Below are 22,736 nucleotides of genomic sequence, written 5' to 3'. Positions count from 1 at the left end.
ATAATAATAGCAAGAATCAAACAAGGATATTCAACCTCTAGTAGAACCAAAATAATGGTTCACCATAAAATTGTATCACCATATATGAGATCAAATATCTGGGTTCATAGATACATATATCATGGGGAGGCTGTCACTATCACGTTCCAAGTAGGTGCCTGTGATCACTCTCCTCTAAGCCATGCAATGACTGAGTAACTTTTTGATAATGGATTGTTTGCTCTCTTTATTTTTTCCTATGAAACCCGTCTGCACAGAACTAGGTGACAGAATCAAACACCTCCCTGTGTGACTCAAAGTTTCAAGAAAATAAAAATGAAGGGAGGAAACTATAGGTTTAATTTGAGTCAAAATTTGTTGAAAACTGAAATAGCACAACTCAGCAGATAAAAGAGTCCAGCAGGTTCGGCTGCTCGCCTCCAACTCTTTGCAGATTAATCAGCACAGCTTTTAATATCTCTATTGTGTAGGGGCCACCACTGGTTGGTACTCGTCATCTGTACCGAAATACCTATCTCCAAACTCACCCATACCAGGTATAACACGGAAATCTTCATTCAAACCAATTTCAATCTCAGATGTTACGATCTTTATTCTTGGGAATCTTTTGCAAACCACATGCACTCCCTGAGGTGCCTGGTGGACATAAATAGTATATTTGTAAACAGGAATGTCCAAAATTGATGTCTCATAACGAGTAGGGTAAAAATAAAACCAAAAAATCGAGTAGGCAGAACTCGCTTACAGATATGAGATTAAGAAATATGATCTGGGATTCCGGCACACCCTTGCTAATGAGTAAAGAAATAGCCTGAACAGCTGAATTGCCTGAACAAAAGGTAGAGAGTCATTAATACCAATTAGTGGAGCAAGAGATATACTCAGTAATTTTCATGTTCAAATTCAAACTTTCAATTAAGTCTAGAAGTGCCAGTAGCATTTTAAGACATGAGTAACGGTCTTTTCCGTCAAGTTACAAGGAAACAAAAAGATTTTTTATGAGTCCTTGAAGGTAGTAAAACTTTTATCACCACTAACTCATTCCAAAACAAAAATCTATAGTGAAAAACACAAACCTGTCCCTAGAATTGGATCCAATAGCAACACATGTCTATCTGAGATGTCTTGCGGTAACTTTTCATAGATTAGCTGCCAAAGCGTTGAAGCGTTGAGAGAATAACCAGAACTCAGTGATTGTACGACACATACAGATATGAAGTCAGACGCATGCTTGAAAACAAAGAGAGAAGCTTTTACAAACCTGCTGACCATTGTCACCTTCCCTATGAATAAGAATCTTCCCAATCTTGATGCCTTTACAACATGCCCGTAAAGCATTCTCCATACTCTCACCACTGGTCATAATGTAAAAGAGAATATTTAGTTGTTTGTCATGTAGTTGGGAAAGATGCAGGAAAAAGTTCATAAAATGTAAACAATAAGAAATTCGTTGTTGAGGCTACAGCTTCCAATTCAGTTCCTAATTATCTTCCTCTAACCAAGAAACTAAATAATCAAATCAATCATAAGGCTACCCATTCATGTGATTGTCACAATGAACTTGAGAACTTAACACAGTCTAGCTAATGAGTTGGTTTCATAGTGCTCTTGCATAATATTATCTGCAGAAGAACTTCCCTAAGACTGCAGTGGGTATCAATCATGCAGGAAGAAAGATACAAGTTATTGCCAACTTATTGCCATCGCCCACATAATTCAATCTCATGTGTAGCTGGTGACAGATGCAAGAGAATAAAACATAATAGCAAGTCAAAATATTAAGCAGGCAGTGGAGCATATCAATCCACTGCTTCATAAATTGAGATCGTACAAGTACCTCCTAATAACAGAGACACCACATAACCTCTTACAGAAGTCCACACCAGTGTAAACTGACCCTGCATCGCACAGGAAAAAAATGTGGTGAAAAGTAAGATCCGAGCAGTTACAGTTACAAAACTAAAAAAACAACCAGCTCAGATGAGAAATATGGACCCATCACTTAAAAGAGTATGAAATGAGTAGGAGTAAGTCATCTTCCTAATCCTGCAACTACAAACGCACCATCACAAGTAATACAGGTTCTGTTACCAGGGTGCCAACATGCTCATCATTCATGTTTTAAGTATCTACTAAAATGAAAGTATAAACCTTTTTATTTGAAGAATAAACATCAAATATTTCTCCAAGATTCCATCTCTCATTGACAAAATAAATACCAGGTAAAAGTAAACTTGAAATCAAGACCTGAGTAGCCTAAAGATTCTCAGAACACTGAGCAGCATCAGCTTACCAGTGGGAGTGGTCACCTGCTTTTCCGTAAACGGTAGATGTCCCAGACCATGTTCAACAACCTGGCATGCGTAAGAGGAGATTGGATGAGTGAACAAACTGAATAAAAGAAAAGGTTACTATATCAACTCTAAAGCCATAATAATAATAATAATAATAATAATAAAATAAAATAAACATTAATTAAGAAAATATAAACCCACCAAACGAATCAACCTGTCAGCATAAAAAACAAAGTCATGTTTTGTTGTCTGAGAATCACGTATTAGAGTATGCATACCGCGTATCTGCATGAGACAGGCAAGAATTGTTGGATCTAAATAAGCAAAGAAGCAAACAACAATATAGTACACAGAACCAGAAAAGCAGATAAGATATGCTGCTTAATCAAGATTAATGTAGATCTCCATTAGAATACATAGCCCCCATTGTTAGGTTTGATTGGTGAGTAGGATGCCATACCTGAAAAGTTGATTGAATGACATATAAATTGGGGTATATTTTACACAAATCATGTTGGCCAAGCTTTGTGCGAATGTGTTGCACAATCAAATCAATGGCTACATGATTATCTCCTCCACGAGGAATGATGATGTCGGCATACTTCTTTGTTGGGAGTATGAAATCATCAAAAGCAGGTTTCACAAATTTTGAGTACTGCATCAAAAGAATTCTGTTAATTCCCACAAAAGGTCACACACCATGATAGCCTAATAGAAGAGATGAAAATTAGCTCACACGTAAAGGCTTTCTATTGGTTTGCTTACTTTAAGATTATCTTGATCACTAAATAAGTATTTTAAATCAAAAGTAAAAAATAACAAGACTACATAAATCTCATGTGATGTTGTTAACCCTCCAAAATTAATAGTAAATGAAAAGGAAAAGGTGAGATTACAAACAGACTAAGTTCTTAACATCCTAAAGGTGAAAAAGGAAGAATGACAATCATTTTGGGATAGCATGGGTAGAAAATAAGAAAAAAAAGAAAGGAAAGAACAACGGGGAGATGTAAGAAATTACTTCCTATCTCTCTTGTCCAAACCTCACGTGCTATAAGTTGAAGAAATTGAGTGGGGACAGGCAGTAAAACATAAAATTTCTTCATCAATTTTCCCTTGTTTTTTTTTTTCCACCACATTTAACAACCAAAAAAGGAAAATTTTAGATTCCCCAAATTTTACTTTCAATAAAACTGTAGAGAATAATGCAAGAAAAGAAAGAATAATTCAACTTTTAGGCCCCCATCAATTCATGATGCAACATACGAATTAAAAAACCACTAACTTGATCAAGTACTGTAGCAATATCTCTACCCTTCTCAACAATATCACGCCTTATTCTCCTTGCCAGACGTACATCAGCATCTGCACTGAAAATTGAACAATGTCAAGTGATAGTGCTACAAATAAGTTATATTTGTGTGGTATATTGAATCATTTTATAAGGAACATCAGAGCCTATTGGTTCCAAAACAAAATGAAAAGAAAAATGGCAAAAACATGTTGAGGAACTGAAACAACATAAAATTGTCATGTTTGGCAATGGGGGAATGCAGAAAGTCAGGCATGTGTAAACATTTTGTTAAAGAAAAAAACCAATTGCTACTTGAGATAATCTGAGATACTGAAAAGGATAGGTTTCCAGTAAAAAGCTTCAATAACCCATCCAGCAAGGTTAAGGATTGTGATATTCCTCAATGCTACAACTAAAATATAACATGCCACAAAAGCTCTAGACACATTTTATGAACTCTCACATCTTCCAACAATGTCCCCCTATAGGTTATACTAGTTTGTATGCCCGCGCTCCACTGTGAAGGGACCAAAATTTTTTAAATGCAAAATAAAAATCAGGTCTTAGAGAATTCTTTGGCACTGTTATTAAACTTGAAAATTCAGTTGTTTTGAAAAACAATTTCACTCAAGATAAATTTTCTTATTAATATATTTCTTTTTTATCTTAGCAAATGCAAGTTTTTTAACTGGAATCATTGGTTTCTATTAAAAAACAAATATTTTAATGATTGTTAAAGCAATTTGAAAAAAAAAAATCAAAATAATCTGTCTATATTTTATGTGATTGAAAGCCAAAAACATTATAAATATGATAAAATCATGTTAAAAATTCTATTTAAAGATTTTAAGAATAAAAAAAAAATATTTGAATTGAATTTTCATGAACAATTTATTATTTTTATATCAGATGCATAATAATTGAAAAGAAATTATTAAAATCCAAATAATTAGATAGACGATCTATCTCCTGGATGGAAATACTGCTGCCAGTGAGATTTCAACCCATGACCTACACCTATGCCATGCGCACTGTGACATTTAATTGTTATAAAATGATTTAAAAAACATATTAAGGTGCTTCACTGTTTATATAATAGTAAAGCACCATAAGAAACTCCAGTTCTTTTAGATTGTTTATAGTGATGCCAAAGTTAATTGATAGCTGGAAAACTAAATAACCTGTATCGACAAATATCTTCATGTTCATCAGCTCTCGAATGCGAGGATCATGGAAAATAAGAATGCCTTCCAATATTATAACATCTGATGGATTGACCTGCAAAATATTTGTAGCAATGAGAGTTCAGAATGTGATGCACATTGAAGAATCAAACATGAGATTTACATTTCATGAGTCCAGCCACTAAATGTTGTACAAAGACATCATAGAAGAAGTATTCAAATTTCGTGTAGGGAAATTTCAGCAGGGTTACGGTAGTGTATTGGTAAGTGTAACATGGCATGTACAGCTGAAACATAGAAGGAAACATTTGTCCACAAATAATTAATATGAAGCCACGCATCAAACCAAAATCACATCTGTACACCCTGGTCACTGACAAAAAGACCACAATCATTAATGTGGAAAAGTCAAAAACTGCTAATTACTGAAGTTTCACTTCTTTTTTAATTGTATTAATAGTTCCCTAATTCAAACAAGAGCCCCGTTTAGACAAAGAAAAAGGAGGGAACCAACTATGCAATTAGTATAATACAATAATACAATCATAATATAGTATTGTTCCCTTTAGTTTTTCACCTTTTTCTTTTCCTTAGAAATATAACTTCCATTATCTTTTGAGCTAGATCATGCTGCCTTTGTTCCATAAAATTCCATAGTTGACCATATATGCCACAGAACCCAAAATAACACAAGGCAAAACCCAAAAAATCTAGATATAAGTAAATTTATATTTTCACTAACAATCTTGCTCAACCTTAAGAATTTTACAAGTAGCATGTGAACATAGAGCCAAGCAATACAATTACCACTATCCAATTAAGGTCCCGCCTATCAGTGTCCAAGACTCCAAGAAGCGAGGATTTGAAATGGTAAATGGTCCTACCTTCAACATATTTGCATGAAACAGCTACTGATAACTCCTTTTGCAACCTTATGGTCACAATCTAATGACTTTACCCTCACTAAATAATGGCCCCTGGAAAATATATATCCATATAGATAACAAAGCCTTCAAGTACATACCACACCAAAATCTTATAAAATTCTGAAGAACATTTGTTATGACAGTACAGAACCCAAGTTTATATGAAGCCAGATTCGAATTGCAGATATCTGCAATAGGATTTGGCATATATCAAGGAGAATTATGTTTTGCAAGACAAGGGGACCATAGGAAAACTGTACCCTTCTTGCAGGAAAAACGTTTTTGTAACTCTTGAAGTCATAATTTGGAATATCTACTGCTTGCCCATGCCTCAACTTCTCCATAGCACATAGTAGTTGCTCAGTGTCAAATGCATCTGACAACAAGAGAAATATTTTGCTAAAAGGGCAATATAGCATTCACCATGCAAGAAATTTACCCCCACCATCTCAAAATAATTAGCCAGAGTTCTGCCCTTAAATACCTTCACTACAGAAGAACGTTACAGCATGTTCATGGTTTGGAAAATGATAAGAGAAAGCAGGAAACTCAATGCATGACATAAAAGAGAACAAAATTTAAGCACGTATTTTAGCAGAGCATTATTTGTATATTGAATCATGCTTCTTTTGGTTAACAGCACTGTAAGAGGAAATACTCACTATTCATTGTATCCAAGATACCTCAAATAGCACAATGTATCTTAGAGAAGTCTACTCACCAGGATGGTCAAAGTTGTACTCGTGAACTCTTGTAAGTTCCTCTTCAGTTAGATCATGATAAAAAGAATCCTGCCATTTCATCCATGAACAATATTTACTTGTATATTAAATCAATCCTGATAATAGCACCAAACTTTTATGACTAAGAGCTCAATGTTTAATACTATGCTTCTTTATAAGATCCTTTTCTAGAATAGGCAACCCCATACCCATTAAAATAAAACACGATCAGAAAAAAGCAAACTGTAAAGCTAAAAATTGCAAAAGGGATACAGTTAATGGAGTTTACCCCAACAGTTCTATTTTGTAACTCTGAAAGGTGTTCAATTTTTTAATGAAAGAAATTTCTGCATCTGATTTCCAAAACTTAAACAGAATCAGGGAGTCATTACCTGGTTAACAAGTACCACACGCTGGTCATGAAGCTGTTGAATGATCATATCACAAACTGTAGTCTTCCCAGATGCTGCTCCACCAGCGACTCCTGTACCACAAAATAGTTAAAATGACAACTATCAAGATTTCTTTTTCTTCTGCATCATATCCCTGTTTGCAACTCTCCCTCCTATTTTAATTTACTTCGCCAAATCTAAGCCTAAAATCTAAGCCAAAACCAGCTTCACCTATTTCTTGACTGGCTGGGTAAACTTTAAGAGCAAAACTTGGTACAAGATTATTCCATTCTTTTAGCATCCATGTTATGCACCTTCCTAAGGTAGATGATTCCAATTTCATTACCCACATAAAGACTCATTTTTTTCACTCTTAAAATGCATATGCTCTGCTTGCTGTACTTGTATATCTTCTGTATATTTTTTCACATAAAGAGTCATTTTTTCACTCCATAACATTTTCTGGTTAAAGCACTCTAATAACTGCTGTTGAAGAGGTAAGAGTAAAATAGTTAGAAGTTTGTAATGGAAGAAGAAGGTACATGTCAAGCACATGTTCAGCCAAACTAATATGAAACCACTTCCTTAATGCATTATCAATATAAGCATGAGGCAATTTGCATGCACATAAGCATAAAACATGTCTTTTGTGCTGATGGTAAATAAATGCAAATGAGGTCTCTCCAATCTGTTCTCTTCTCACTGTCTCCATGGGCATGCTAAAATACAATACCAGTGGAAAAAAAATTAAGAGATTCCTTTTGGTGAGATGGAATTTCTTGATCATTGCATATATGAATTATACATAGTGAATTTCTGCAGCCATTGCTTTGATCCCATAAAACAAGAAAAGAATCATACAACACCTCTCAGTATGCACCGATCATTAACAATTCACTGAGAACCTATACCAAAGATTTTAAGAGCTAGTGGCTTCCAGCTAAATCAAAATTGACAAAAAGAACAGTCACTGACTCACCAATAACAAAGGGTTGCTTACACATCTCTTCAGCTGCTGAAGTTGTCGGTTGTCCCACCTCTGTATTTGTCATCTCCAAACCATCCATATGAAACCCAGAAAAATGAACCCCTGATGATGCCTCTATCATATCCTCGACTGATTTAGAATCCATGAGCAAATCCTACAAACAAAAAGAACCCATTATTCTCAACCAATTTTCCCATTAATCCCACTACATAACTTGAAAGAATCCCACTTTCTACATAAATATAAAATATTTCATTCCAAATCATCAAAGGGCAACCAAGTCAATCATTGCATTCTCTAGTTCATCAACAATCACTAAGTTCCATAGCCATGGCTCTTAAAAAGCTGAAAACTACAATCATGAAAACATCCCAACAAAAGTGTCAGCATCACTACTACCTCCCTTTCCTTACATACCACAAAAACATCAACCCCCCATCACATTAATCATCAAAGTGACACCACAGGGTCACTCTTTTTACAATTTTTAATCCACACAAAACAGAGATCAGTTAATGAACACACAAAGCAATCAAAAATAATAAATTCAATTAATAAAAAAAAAAAAAGCTTGAGATTTTAGATTTGATCAATTAAACAAGAAATAATTTATCAATTAAAAATTTAAAAAAAAAAAAAAGACTGTACCTGGTGTAAAGCTTTAAAATTTAGAGATCAATGAGAGCGGGAGAGATTTATAAAAATATAGATATTTATTTTGGAAAATTAACAGATAACTGTTTAAAGACAGTATTATTATTAGGAAGAGGCTGGTGGTGTTTTTAGCAGCAGACGGAGAGGGGGAAGGAGCAAGTGCTTCTGTGTTAATATGGCTGAATGGCTTATTCAAACACAACTGATTTTTCAGTATCTTTGAAGGGAGACCTGCACCAAAGCCTAAGCTTCTAATATACTCCTCGAGGTGTTTGATTACTGTATGGATACGGAAGAGGCGAAGACGATGAATACACATGTACGTTTATTATTTTAAAATTATATTAAAATGATATTTTTATTTTTAACAAAAAAAACAATATATTTTTGTTCCTTTTATATATATCCAATGATAACACAGAAGCATATTTCGTTTTCTAGAAAATAATAATTTAATTAATTAATTAATATTATGATATATATATATATATATATATATATATATATATTATTCTTAGATCATCTTTTTATTATCTGAGATTAAGTCTTCTTAAAAATACTCCCATAATATCAGTGTGCATTTATTTAAAAAAATATGGATTGTTAGCATTTCAACCGAGATCCATGTATTTATATATTTAATTATTATTTATTCTATAAATAAAATTAAGGCCGTGAGTCGAGTAAATCGATCATATGCACAAGATTGTTTTCTTATTGGAAATTGCTTCGAGTATTTGGACAAAACAAGAACTCTTGTAAATTCCCATTACTGCCCGACTTTTGTGCCTTTAATTAAAGAAAAAAAATGAATTTTTTTTCATATAAAAAACATATTATATGTTTTAAGCTAACGCTTAGTTACTACTTCATAATAAAAAAAAAATATTTTTTTATTTTTATTTTTTTGTACTAAAAGATACTAACTAAGTGTAACTCATATACAACAAGATAGAATTTAAAAATATATATATTTATTAAGCATGTAAATGAAAGTAAATATTATTAATTTTTAGTATTGTGGTGCTAGGTATTTTTAAAAAATATTTTTTAATTAAAAATATATTCAAACAAAGTTTTTTAAACATAAAAATAAATCATTACTAAAAAATATCAATAAAATAATATGACACTGTAAGAGGGCAATTCTATTACCGGTGATAAAAAACAAGTTATTGGATTCTTATAAATTTCATAAATTTAAATTTATATGTTCATTAATTTTAAAATTTTAAAAAAAAATAGTTGAGTTGCGTATAAAAAAGTGATGGAAGGAAGTGCAAAGGGACTGCTCCACCGCACCAACCACCGCCACCTGTCATTCATATTTTGAAAAGTTGGTGGTGCTGGATTAGAATGAGGAGGGGGATCCACGTAGGCGTCGAATCTTTCTAGTAAAAAAAGTTCGATGGAGATTTATATTTTTGCAATGATGAGATTTGCCTTTCCTCATTTATTTATTTATTTATGACAACTTTCCGTTTTGTTTTCCTTTTGGTCTGTTTCTTTTTTAACATATTAATAAATCAAATAATATTATTAGTTTTATAGAAATATACTTTCTAATATTATTTTTTAAGAAACAAATCTTACTTGTTAAATGAATGGATTCCATTAATAAATCTCCAAATCTAAATAATTGAGTGAGCATACATGAATTTTCTTGAATTTGTTTTGTATATAATTAACTTTGAGGGATTCCTTTGGTAGCTATAATGATTTTCTTGATTTTTTATTCAAAATTTAGAGAAAAAATTATTTTAAATATATCAAGTTAATATATATATCTTTAAAATCATTTGAAAAACGATTCAGTCGTAACTTATATGCAAATTTGCTACAATAATATTCCTTCCATGTCATTTTTTTGTTGTTTATATTTTTATAATAACTTTTCATAAATTAATTTTACTTTTGGGATATTTCTTAAGAATATACTCGTCAAAATAAAGAAATTCTCATGTCAGTTTGCATGTCAAGTGAGATTAAATCTCTTTTCAAGAACACGCTTCTATATTAATTTTTTTGACTTTGTCATTGCATTTATCTTTATGTAATTAACTTGATAAACACAGTTAGCTTTCTTTTTAGTTAAAATAGAAAAAATCCAAGACAAAAGAGAAAAAAAAATGCAACAAATCCATAGTAAAAAATATAGTGTTATTAAACAAGTTTTTAATTAAGAAAAATATTTTATTGTTTTATATAACATGTACCCAGTTTCCTTAAAAATTCAAAATTATCCAAGGCATTTGCAATTGGTATTAAAAATTCACAAAATTCAAAACAAAACACGTTTAAAAATATTTTATTGTGGTTAATTAAAGATAAAGCTGACCGATTCAAAAAGTGAGGGGGATCAAGATGTTTTTGGATATGGAAGGAGAAACACTCAAATCCAAATATAACTTGTCCTGTTAGACAATGTTTTCAAACGAATTAAAAAAAAAAAACAAATATATATATATATATATATATATATATATATATATATATATATATATATATATTATAGAACTCTAAATGATGTAGGGGAATAACTATTCCCCACACACAAAGCACTGTGGATTACAACAGTAATCCACAGTGCTTTCAGTAATCCACGATGCTTTTCCTCTCTTTTTTTCAACTTTTTCTTTTTTTTTTTTTTTTTTTTTTTTTTTTTTTTCAAATTTACTTTTTTTTTTCAACTTTTTTATTTTTTTTCCAAAATTATTTTTGTTGATTTTACTTTTTAAATATTGACTTGGTTAAAATTTTTGCTTTGTAATTTTTTTCTTTAAAATACTGTGGATTGTTGCGATGTTTTTCCATATAGTTTTTCTATTTTATTTATTTATTTTTTAAAATTATATTTGTCGATTTTTTTTTAATATTAAGCTGATTGAGAGTTTAGTTTTGTAATATTTTTTTAAAAAAAAATATTGTTGATGGTTACAATGTTTCTCCGCATGGTTTTTTTTTATGATTTTCTCCAAATTATCTTTTTTTATTTATTTTTTTTTAATATGAAGCTAGTTAAAAATTACAGTTACAATATGTGAGGTAAGCACTGTAACTTTCCTCGAAAATTACTGTTGATTCCTACAGTATTTTTTCTCACATGGTTTTTTCCTATTTTTGTTATGTTTTTCCCTAAAATTATCTTTGTCAACTTTATTTTTTAAATATTAAACTGGTTAAGAATTGCAATTACAAGTAAATTCAAGTTTTTCCTCACAAAACATTATGGATTGATACAGTTTTTCCTCACATGGTTTTTTTCCAGTTTCTTTTGTGTTTTCTTTTTTTGTAATATTTTTTTTCAAAACTATCTTTGTCGATTTTATTTTATTTTATATTGAGTTGGTTAGAATTTAACTTTGTAATAAAGCTTAATCATGTGAGGAAAGTATTGTAGTTTTGCTCATAAAACATTGTGGATTGCTACAGTATCTCTCCGCATAGTTTTTTTTGTTATAATTTTTTTCAAATTATCCTTTTCAATTTTATTTTTTTGAATATTGATTTCTTTGTGAATTATAATTATAAGTCATTACAAATAAGGCTAAATCATGTGGTGAACCACTGTAGCTTTTATCACAAAACACTGTGAATTGCTCAATGTTTCCAACATGATTTTTTTCTCTTTTTTTGGTGTTTATTTTGTTTTTTTTTTTTCTAAAATTGTCTCTATCGATTTTTAAAAAAAAAAACATATTGAGCTGATTAAGAATTTAGCTTTGTAATTTTTTTTTCTTTAAAACACTGTGAATTGTTGCAGTGTTTTTCCATGTGATTTTTTTATGATTTTTTCCAAAATTATCTTTGTTGATTTTTTTTTTAATATTGAGTTGGTTAAAAATTATAATTACAATAAAGCTAAATCATATGAAGAAAGCGTTGTAGTTTTTTTTTACAAAACACTGTGAATTGTTACAATATTTCTCTAAATGGTTTTTTATTTTATTTTTATTGGGAAAAGTGCTATAGTTTTCCTCACAGAACATTATCAATTGCTACAATATTTTTTTCTCATGGGTTTTTTTCCTTCCAAAATTATCTTTGTTGGTTTTTTTTTAATATTAAGTTGGTAGAGAATTTAGCTTTGTAATTTTATTTTTCTTTTTATTAACTAAAAAGCTAAATCATGTGGCGAAAGCACTGTATCTTTTCTCACAAAACACTATAGATTGTTACAAATTATTTTGTTCAGTCTCCAAGTTTTTGATCACCAACACAACTTTTTTTCCCTCCATGAAATATTTGCTCCATCATACCTTTAATTTTTATTACTTATCTAGCGTTGGTTCACAGTTATAACACTATCAAGTGCATTTGTTTTATAAGCCTGCGGTACCGCGCGGGCATGTCATCTCGTGTGTGTGTGTGTGTGTGTATATATATATAAAGTGTTGTAGTGGTAAAATTCAAGAAAATTAAACTATAGGGTCTTTTTATATTGGTTTTTATGGTGATTTTCATGGTGATCAAGGTCATATATATATCATATTAATTTAATTTAAAAAAGTTGTTCTCATTAGATGTTCTTGAACACTTTGAGTAGTGTGTGCGGCTCCTTCTAGTGATATAAAATGCAATTTTTCCATGTCATTAGATACGTTGTCACATCCTCTTCCTTCTAATGCAATACCTATTGACGAATGTTAGATAGTTTCTTGTCAGTTGACCTTTTATTTCTTTCTTCTATCCAGAAAAATACAAGTTGGTCTTTTTTATTCTTAGTATTTCAACTAAAGTCCTTATATTTTTAGTTTTTGAGCTTGGTTCATTTGTTACAATTTTATTTATTTTCAATTTAATCCTCAATTCTAATTTATCATACATAATTAATTTTTTTTCAATTTGGTATTTCTTCTTTTAATTTCAATTATCTCCCTACCCTTTTGTCGAGGTTTTTGGTAGTTTTCAATTACATCATTCAATCTAAGTTTATGTTTTTTGTTTCTTCTAATTTGCTCATAATTCTTTTGATTTTTTTTTTGTCCTTTTTTATTTATTTATTTTTTCAATTTAACCATCCAATCAAAGAATTGTTCTTGCACTCTAATTTATTTTTAGTTTTAATTTTCACTTTCATTATTTTAATTGTTATGTTTTATTTGAGATACTTTCATGTAATTGATTTTTTTGGATGATTTCATCATTCAACGTTTAATTTGTTAAGGGTCAAACTTCTCAGGTTTTTAACGCATGGTGCTTCCAGTTTAATGTCATGTGGCATGAGTTTTAAAAGTTATTTATCACGTGGTTTTTAAACCCAACTCAGGGACCAACCTCAGGGAAGTCTTGAGTCATAGGTCAGGTAGATTAACCTAGGTTCAACCTATTTATATATATATATATATATAAATGTAAAAATGATATTATTTTGAAAAAAAAAAAAAGAGAAGAAGAAGAAGAAGAAGGTCCACAGGTCTTGACTGAGTTTTCCCAAGGCTAATTGGGTTATGAATCGACCTGGTTTTTTGACAAGATCATACTAGGTCAATTCTGCCATATTTTTGTTAAGACATGGGCCGAATTAAGCCCTGGATCACTCGTGTCACTTGCCAAACTATCAAGTCATGTTGGGTTACAAAACAATGATCTATTGAGGTTTTTTCATGTTTATCACGCAACCTCGAGTTTACCTAGCCTTATGATCTAATAACAATGCTTAATTGGTTAACCTGGGTTGCTTAACTCAATTTCTCTATTATTGTTTTTAATTAGAATTTTTATAAATTTCTTTGCTCACTACTGGTACAACAAGGGCGATAAAAATCGAGTTTTCATGATTTATTTTGATTTGCTCTTTATGGGGCAATCCTAGTCTCATGACCAAAGTAGCAGATTTGGTAGGTTATACCAAGTTAAATCAAGTCATTTTAAAAAAAATAAAATTTATGATGTTATTTTGATCTGATGACCTGGCTCATAGGTATGACAGATTAGCTTGGGTTGTTTTTATGTTCTTTTTTATTTTTTTTTAATTTCATCCATCAATAATGGGTTGATTGAGAATTAAAACTCATAATTTGTTTCGATATGGTTTCCATGAGATATCACAATTCAATCATTTAGTTAACTTGTAATTGCCCCTACAAGGACCAATACGGAAGGGAAAATGGCCCTGTATTAATTTATATTTAGAATGTGACTTGATTAGTTGAAAATCTTTTGATTGCATTGGGTGTGTGTTTCATGCAGTGGTCGTATCGTGTAAAAAAAATATATCTAGAAATTAAGATGCACAATTTAATACATTTTGTTGTCTTCACACACTAAATTGTTTTATTATTTGATTAAAAAATTTATAGTAATTAAGGAAAAAAATACATCTCCTAAATGTTAATATAACCTCTTAGAGTGAGTTTGTTTTTTAAGTAATTTTTGTGATTATAATTAAAAAATAATAATAAGTTTTAAAAAAAAGTATGGTTATGCGAAGTTAGGTGGATTTAGATACGTGTTTGTTAAAAATTATGGTTGGGATTTATGTACAGCAAAAAACAAGTATAAAATAGTTGATTGTAGTTGTTTTTTAAAAGTGTTTTTTACTTGGAAAATGCATTAAAATAATTTTTTTATTTTTTTAAAAATTATTTTTGATATCAGCACAACTAAATGATTTGAAAAAATATATAAAAAATTAATTTGAAGTAAATAAAAAAAAATTAAATTTTTTTAAAAAAAATGCTTTTAAAACACACAAACAAACAGAGTTTTACAAAGCTTAGTTAAAAAAACATATAAAAACTACTTCACAAGAACTACGTTTTAAACTCAATTTTTTAATAGGATTTATAATATAAAATATAGTTGATATATTAGAAAACACCTAACTATATTTTTTAGACGGCAAAGATAAAAACTAAAACTAAATAAACGGATCCTGAGTATTTACACCTACACGTGTTTTTTAATCAAATTCATTTCATAAAAGTCTCGAGGTACAAGGAACTATTTAATATATTGAAAATGATATATCTCCCTTTTACAAGAACATAAGATTCAAATATTATTTTCGTAAAGGATTCTATATTCCTGAAAGACAGCAAAATGTAATAGTGACACGCCTAATAATGTCTCCTTGAGTTAGAAACATGGGGCATGACACAACCATACTTCTCGGAATCAATTCGGGGGTTGACTTGATTAAGTAGTCGGGTCTTGAGTTACACGGGTTAACCCGGAATAACTCGAATCAACCCTAAAAAATTTTAAAAAAATATTTGAGATTTTAATATTTTATATGAAAAAACTAAGAAATAATCCATCTGAATATATGTTATACATGTTATAAATAATAAAATTTAAAAGATTATACCAAAAAGTTTTTTATCCTGCATTTAAAAGGTACTATGTTACTATATTCCTGAAAGACAGCAAAATGTAATAGTGACACGCCTAATAATGTCTCCTTGAGTTAGAAACATGGGGCATGGCACAACATACTTCTCGGAATCAATTCGGGGGTTGACTTGATTAAGTAGTCGGGTCTTGAGTTACACGGGTTGACCCGGAATAACTCGAATCAACCCTAAAAAATTTAAAAAAATATATTTGAGATTTTAATATTTCATATGAAAAAACTAAGAAACAATCCAAGTGAATATATGCTATACATTTTATAAATAATAAAATTTAAAAGATTATACCAAAAAGTTTTTTTATCCTACATTTAAAAGGTACTATGTTACTATATTATCCTTTTAAGTTAAAGTATTTAAATTAAAAAGGTTTTTTTTATTCCATGTTAGAAAAACATAATTTTTTTTATTGTGAACATAGAATATATATATATTAAAGGGCTTCAAATCCTACATTGAAAAAAAATAAAATATTCATTTAGTATTTATATAGTGAACTCTGAAAATGATTAATAACCAATATATATATTAAGTAATATACTAAATATATTAAGTAATATACTAAAAGGCGTGGGGAAACTACTGCAGCTTCCCCACACCTTCTACTTATTCTATTATTAATAGCGTTTTTGTTTTCATTTTTTTTTTGTTTTTTTCAAATGATAGTTTTTTTTTTATGCCTATGGGTTTTTTTTTTTTAGTTTTTTCTTTGTGTTTTTTTTCTTTTAATGAATTTATTTTAATTTAATTTAGTTTGTTAATGTGGAATTTTTTTTTATTTAGTTATCATACTTTCATGACACAAATCTCGGATTTGATGGGTTAATTTGGTTTGACGAGTTAACCTAATTTTTTTTTTGTTTTTTCCTTTTTAATCAAATTTTTTCGTTTAGTTTAGTTTGTTAATTTTTTTTCGTTTAGCCCATCGATTTTTTTTCCTATTTAGTTATCAAACTTTCATGACACGAATCTCAGGTTTGACGGGTTAACCTGATTTGAAGGGTTAACTCAGTTGATTCAGATTTTTTTTTCCTCATTAGTAACATGCTTATGTCTTTTGTTTTGTTTTTGTTTTTTTTTTTTATTATTTTTAATTATTTTTTTCGTTTAGTTTAAGTTGTTAATGTTCAATTTGTTTGCTATTTAGTTATCAGACTTTCAAGACATGGATCCTAGGTTTGATAGGTAACCTGGTTTAACAAGTTAGTTCGGTTAATTCTGGGTTAACCCGTCAATTGTTTTTTCTATTTAGTCATCAAACTTTCACGACATGAATCCAAGGTTTGACGGGTTAACCCAGTTAATTCAGATTTTTTCTCTTTTTCTTCATTAGCTTTTTTCTTTCTATTGGTTTTTTTTCTTTTTAATTAATTTATTTAATTAGCACACTTTTATAACATGACCTTGCAGCCAGATCCGGATACAAGGCTATTGGGTCTAGTATTTTTTTTTTTAGCAGGTTTTTTCAGGTTTTTTTTGTTTCTTTTTTTTTAGCAGGTTTTTTTTTTTGTTTTTTTTACATGTTCTTTTTTTTTTTCCCCCAAAATTGATTTCTTCTTCTTTTTTTTTTTTTTTTATTTCAAAATTTATCTTTGCTAATTTTTTTAAAATATTGAGCTGGTTGAAAATTTAACTATGTAGTTTTTTTTCTTTAAAACATTGTGGATTGCTATAATATTCTCATACATTGTTTTCTTTTTTTTGCCAAATGATCTTTTTAGATTTTTTTTTTTTATATTAAGTTGGTTGAGAATTTAGCTTTGTATTTTTTTTTTAAAAAAAAAAACAATATTGATTACTACAGTGTTTCCCCCTACATAGTCTTTGTTTTGCTGCAGTGTTTATCCATATATTTTTTTTTAAAAATTATCTTTATGAAATTTATTTTTTCAATATTGAGCTGGCTGCTAATCTAGGTTTAGCTTTTCCCACATGTTGTTTTTCTTTTTTTCAAAATTGTCATTTTTTACATATTTTATTTTTTTTGTTTTGTTTTTTTTAGAATTATTTTTTTTTATTTTAATTTTTTACTATTGAGCTGGTTGAAAATTTAGTTTTTTTTATCTTTTTCTTTAAAACATTGTAGCTTTCCCTACGTGTTTTTTTGCCGCTTTTGTTTCCTCTTTTTTACATTTCTTTTTCATTTCTTTTACCCAAAATTGACTCTTTTTTTTTAAATAGTCTTTGTCGGTTTTTTTTTTATATATTAAGCTGGTTGAGAACTTAGCTTTGTAGCTTTTTGTTTTTTTTTTAAAAAAACACTATGGATTACTACAGTGTTTCCCTTACATAATTTTTGTTTGGTTGCAGTGTTTCCTCCACATGTTTATTTTTTAAATTGTCTTTGTTAAATTTATTTTTTTAATATTAAGTTAGTTGAAATTTTAGCTTTAGCTTTAGCTTTCTCCACGTTTTTTCATTATAATTATTATTATATTATATTATATTATATAACTGTTTTTTTCTTTCTAATTTTTTTTAATGAATTTTTTTGTTTGATTTAGTTTGTTAATGTTAAAATTTTTTTATTTAATTATCATATTTTCATGATACGAATCTCGGGTTTGATAGGTTAACCTGATTTGACGAATTATTTTTTTCATTTAGTTTAGTTTATTAAAGTTAATTTTCTTTCTATTTAATTATCAAACTTTCATACTTTCATGACACATATCCTAGGCTTGACAGGTTAACTTGATTTGATGGGTTAACCCGGTTAATTCTGGGTGAACCCGTTATTTTTTTTTCTATTTAGTTATCAAACTTTCATGATGCAAATCCCAGATTTTACGGGATAACCTGGTTTAAAGGGTTAACCCAATTAATTCAATTTCTTCATTAGTTTTTTCCTTTTTGTTGATTTTTTTTCTGTCTTTTTTAATTAATCTATTTAATTATGACACTTTTATGACACAACCTTATAGACAGACCCACATCTAATATTCTTGGGTCTGATGTTACAGTCAGACTCACTTAAACTTGAGTCATGCAAGTTTAATTTTATTATTAATATTATAAATATTACTCTTGGATCAAGACATTGCAGTCAAACCCAAGATTTTTGGATATAACTTTGCAGAAAAACCCAAAATTTTTTAATTTTTTTTTTTTTTAATATTTTGTATATAAAAAAAAATGACCTGCAGCATCGCGCGGGTATCAAAGCTAATATATATATAAAAGGGGTCTCTAGAGGAGAAAAAACATATTTGAAAAAAAAAAAAATCTTAACCGGGTTTTATCGTCCAAATTACAAGTTAATAGATCAATCAGGTTTTTTTTATCTTATTTGAATCGATCCGGTTATCAGATAAACAAAGTTCAGGTCACCTGCCTGATAACTATGTACAGAACTATGACCTGGTCTGTAATCTAATTCATTAAATGCATTATTAGTGTTCTGTAATGAAGTCATTAATGTCGCCTTAGAACACAATCCCAGAAATAGAAAGGCCATCAATTACGTACCTTAAGAAGTTTCACATTTCCACTTCAAACGGTCCAATCATAAATGAGACTGCTATTTGTAGTTTGAGCCCACCTTTACACAGTTCTACTATATCCTTTTTGGATGGAAAAAATGAATTTAATTTAATAGCTAATTATCACAAGTTTAATATCTACAAAAAATAGTAAAATATTAATTTTAGACCAAATCAAACCTAAACTTACACATATTCAACTTACACATATTCTAAATTAAATGTAAATATCTAAATAATAAAATAAAACAACCCAAAGTTTACCTACTAATAAATACTTCACATTTCATTTCCTTACATAGCAAACGAATCCTTATAAGAAAAATAATTTTGAAATATTAAAGAATCCTTGTTATATTTAAAAATTATGTTGTTATTTATTAAAGATTTTTGTAAAATTAGAAAACTCTTAAAAATAAGCTCATGAATATCTTTGTATTATGAAAAAAAAATCATCTTAAAAAAAAAAAAAAACTCAAAATAAGATGATTGGCATATACCGTAAGATTTTCTTGTGCTGCAATAGACTTAAAATTTAAACTTAATATAAAACAATACGAGTACAAACTCTTGATAAAAGTCTAACCCGATTCAAGAGTTAAATTTAAAATTACGTTATATAGTATAAATCTAGATATTAGATACAATTACACAATAATCGAAATTTCTTGGATCGAATCGGGAAGGCTTGAAGTGCCGCGGGAGTCTTCGAAAAGATACATCAAGCAACTTGATAAGGAACTTTGTCGTTAAAAATCTGTAACTCTGTCCAAGCACATGTTTTGTCGTTATTGACATTTGTGTGGACAAAATTAAGGCTTGCATTCTCAAAACATTGATGTCAATTGTCTATGTCATCTTGCAAGTGAGCACTACTAATATTCTATTTATTTTTATATTTTTTTAAAAATTTAAATTTTATTTTATTTTAAATTAATATTTTTTTAATATTTTCAAATTATTTTAATGTGCTGATATTAAAAATATTTTTTTAAAATAAAAAAAATATTATTTTAATATATTTCTAATTAAAAAATAACCACAATTATACTTTCAAACAAATTATAAATAAATTTCAGTTCAACAATATGAAAATTAGCAATGGAGGGAGGTGAAAACCCAGGCCTTGTATTTTCCCAATTAAATCATCTGATGGTAACCTCTGCAAAAAACATTACAAAATATATTATAAATATGTATAAGAAAAACAAAATGTATGGATTAATTGTAGAACAAAAAAAAAACTCTTTTTTTTTTTTTAAGTAAGAATTAAATACATTAAAAAAACATGTATCACAAGCCTAAACCAAGCTTAGGTCCAACCACAAAACATTTGGGTCAAACTTGGAAGACCCATTCATTTAATTCTTTATTTTTTTAAAATAAAAATAGTAGTGAATAACATGTCCCATTATATTTTCTTTATAATTGAATTATCACAAAAAAAAAAAAAAATTGATAGCAATATCAAAAAAATTTCATTTTTTCATCCCCCGGGCAAAGTCATCCATATAATGTCTATACTTATTTTCAACTCTAAATCCTGTTCTAATCCACGTTAAATTACATAAAAACGAAATCAAAGTCTCAAAATAAAAATGGATCTCAATTTCTATCTTCATTCTTTGGCCATGACATAGTTTTTTTTTTTTTTTTTTTTTATGAACACCAATCAACTTCACTTATCAAGGGCAAACTCTATAGCACCCTTTATCTTTCAAACCCATGAAAATCACATATATAAATAAAAAAAATACAATACATAAATAATATTTTGTGTTTACATGAACAATATAAAGCCTGTTTGGTATTGTTATAGTAATTGTTTTCAAAGTATTTTTGTCTTGAAAATACATTCAAATAATATATTTTTAAAAATTTTTAAATTTATTTTTGACATTAACACATTAAAACGATATAAATTATCAAAAATATTAATTTGAAGCAAATAAAAAAATTATATTTTTTTAAAAAAACTTTTAAAATGTAAAAACAAACAAAATATTGAATAGTAAAAATCTCGGTTACTATTCTCATATGTGTTTGGCATTGCATTTCAAAAGCGCTTTTAAAAAATTTAATATATTTTTTTATTTTTTTACTTCAAATTAATATGTTTTTGATATTTTTAAATTATTTTATTGTGTTGATATCAAAAATATTTAAAAAAAATAAAAAAAATATATTTTTAATATATTTTAAAATAAAAAATATTTTAAAAAATAATTGTTACAACAATCTCAATCTCAAGCATGCATATAGGTAATATGTGATATGTGAGCCTTCTTTATCTGGGCTATTTTACTCTCATTCTAAAGGGCCCAACAGAGCTGGATTGAAAAATCATTCTACGGGCTCATCAACTTTTTGTGGGCCAGTCCATTAATGGGGTGGGAAAATAAACAATGGTATTAGATAGATTAACCTTTGGACTTTGGAGTTGCGTTCGACTCTAGAAGGAAATGCATGAGAATTCTGAGAATTCTTTATATATATATATTGGTGTATGTATAATTCATACAAAGCTGCATAAGTGATCCGAGAATAAATTACATTATTTATTTATTTATTTAAAAAGACATACATGCCATGCAGGGGCGAGCAAGGAAAAACATTTAGGAGGGGCATATCATAATTTAAGGGGCCAAGAAAAAAATTCAGTTATGTTTATTAAATTTATAAAGGGAGTGGCATTTTCTTGCCACCCCCCTCCCTCCACCACTGATGCCATGCCTCTTGTAATGAATATTACATCCTAGCCCTTTCACTTATAAAAAGGTAGAGCATGCGTAGATGATAAAGGCACCAAAGCAAAAAAAAAAAGAAAAAAAGAAATAACAATCATGCTGTTGATCTTCCATTGTCCTAATCTCTCTGTCACGGGATGAATCATGCATTTGTTGATCTTTGTTTTGTTAAAACATCTTTTGATTTTTTCTTTAATCTCAATATACCATTTATTATTGTTATTTTCTTATATAAAAACCTACATCGTGAGAGTTTTAAAAAATCAATCTAGTTTCTTTAAAAAATTACAATGAAAATGAAGAAATTAAGATACCGTTTGGGAACGTAATATAAATTGCGTTCTAAAAAATTTTATATTTTGAATAAAAATTAATTTTTTTTTTTGTGTTTGGATTGTTTTGATACGCTGATTTAAAAAATAAAAAAAAAATATTTTTTTGATGCATTTCAATATAAAAAATACTTTAAAAAACAACAACAATCATACTTCCATACAAGCTTTTAATTACATTCATATTTAAGATTTAAAAACAGTTTTTAAATAAAATTATAGCTCTAAAACCCGGTTTAATCTAAAAAAATCAACCCTAATGACCAGCCAAGCTGTTAAATTTTCATCTCTCTTCTCGTGACCTTTCCATTACATGGGAATGAAGAATGATTGCGATTAATGAAGTCCCATCAATTTTTCTTCCCA

At 28.8% G+C, this 22,736-nt stretch overlaps 1 protein-coding gene across 1 annotated transcript; it reads right to left on the bottom strand.

Moving 5' to 3' along the window:
- Nucleotides 1-29: 29 nt before the first annotated feature.
- On the bottom strand, nt 30-8,752 carry LOC118037649 (uridine kinase-like protein 3). Its single transcript, XM_035043696.2, has 15 exons — nt 8,449-8,752; nt 7,792-7,954; nt 6,813-6,904; nt 6,420-6,489; nt 5,959-6,074; nt 4,770-4,866; nt 3,580-3,659; nt 2,755-2,949; nt 2,496-2,579; nt 2,294-2,354; nt 1,838-1,898; nt 1,262-1,355; nt 1,077-1,149; nt 746-828; nt 30-636 (listed from the first exon to the last, which is right to left on the bottom strand). Exons 2-15 carry the CDS (start codon nt 7,943-7,945, stop codon nt 460-462), a joined length of 1,437 nt encoding a protein of 478 aa, XP_034899587.1. The 5' UTR covers nt 7,946-7,954; nt 8,449-8,752; the 3' UTR covers nt 30-459.
- Between the last annotated feature and the right edge of the window lie 13,984 nt (nt 8,753-22,736).

The sequence above is a fragment of the Populus alba genome, chromosome 1 (genome assembly GCF_005239225.2).
Source record: "Populus alba chromosome 1, ASM523922v2, whole genome shotgun sequence".
Classification (NCBI taxonomy): domain Eukaryota; kingdom Viridiplantae; phylum Streptophyta; class Magnoliopsida; order Malpighiales; family Salicaceae; genus Populus; species Populus alba.
This window is presented reverse-complemented; position numbering and strand designations above follow the sequence as displayed.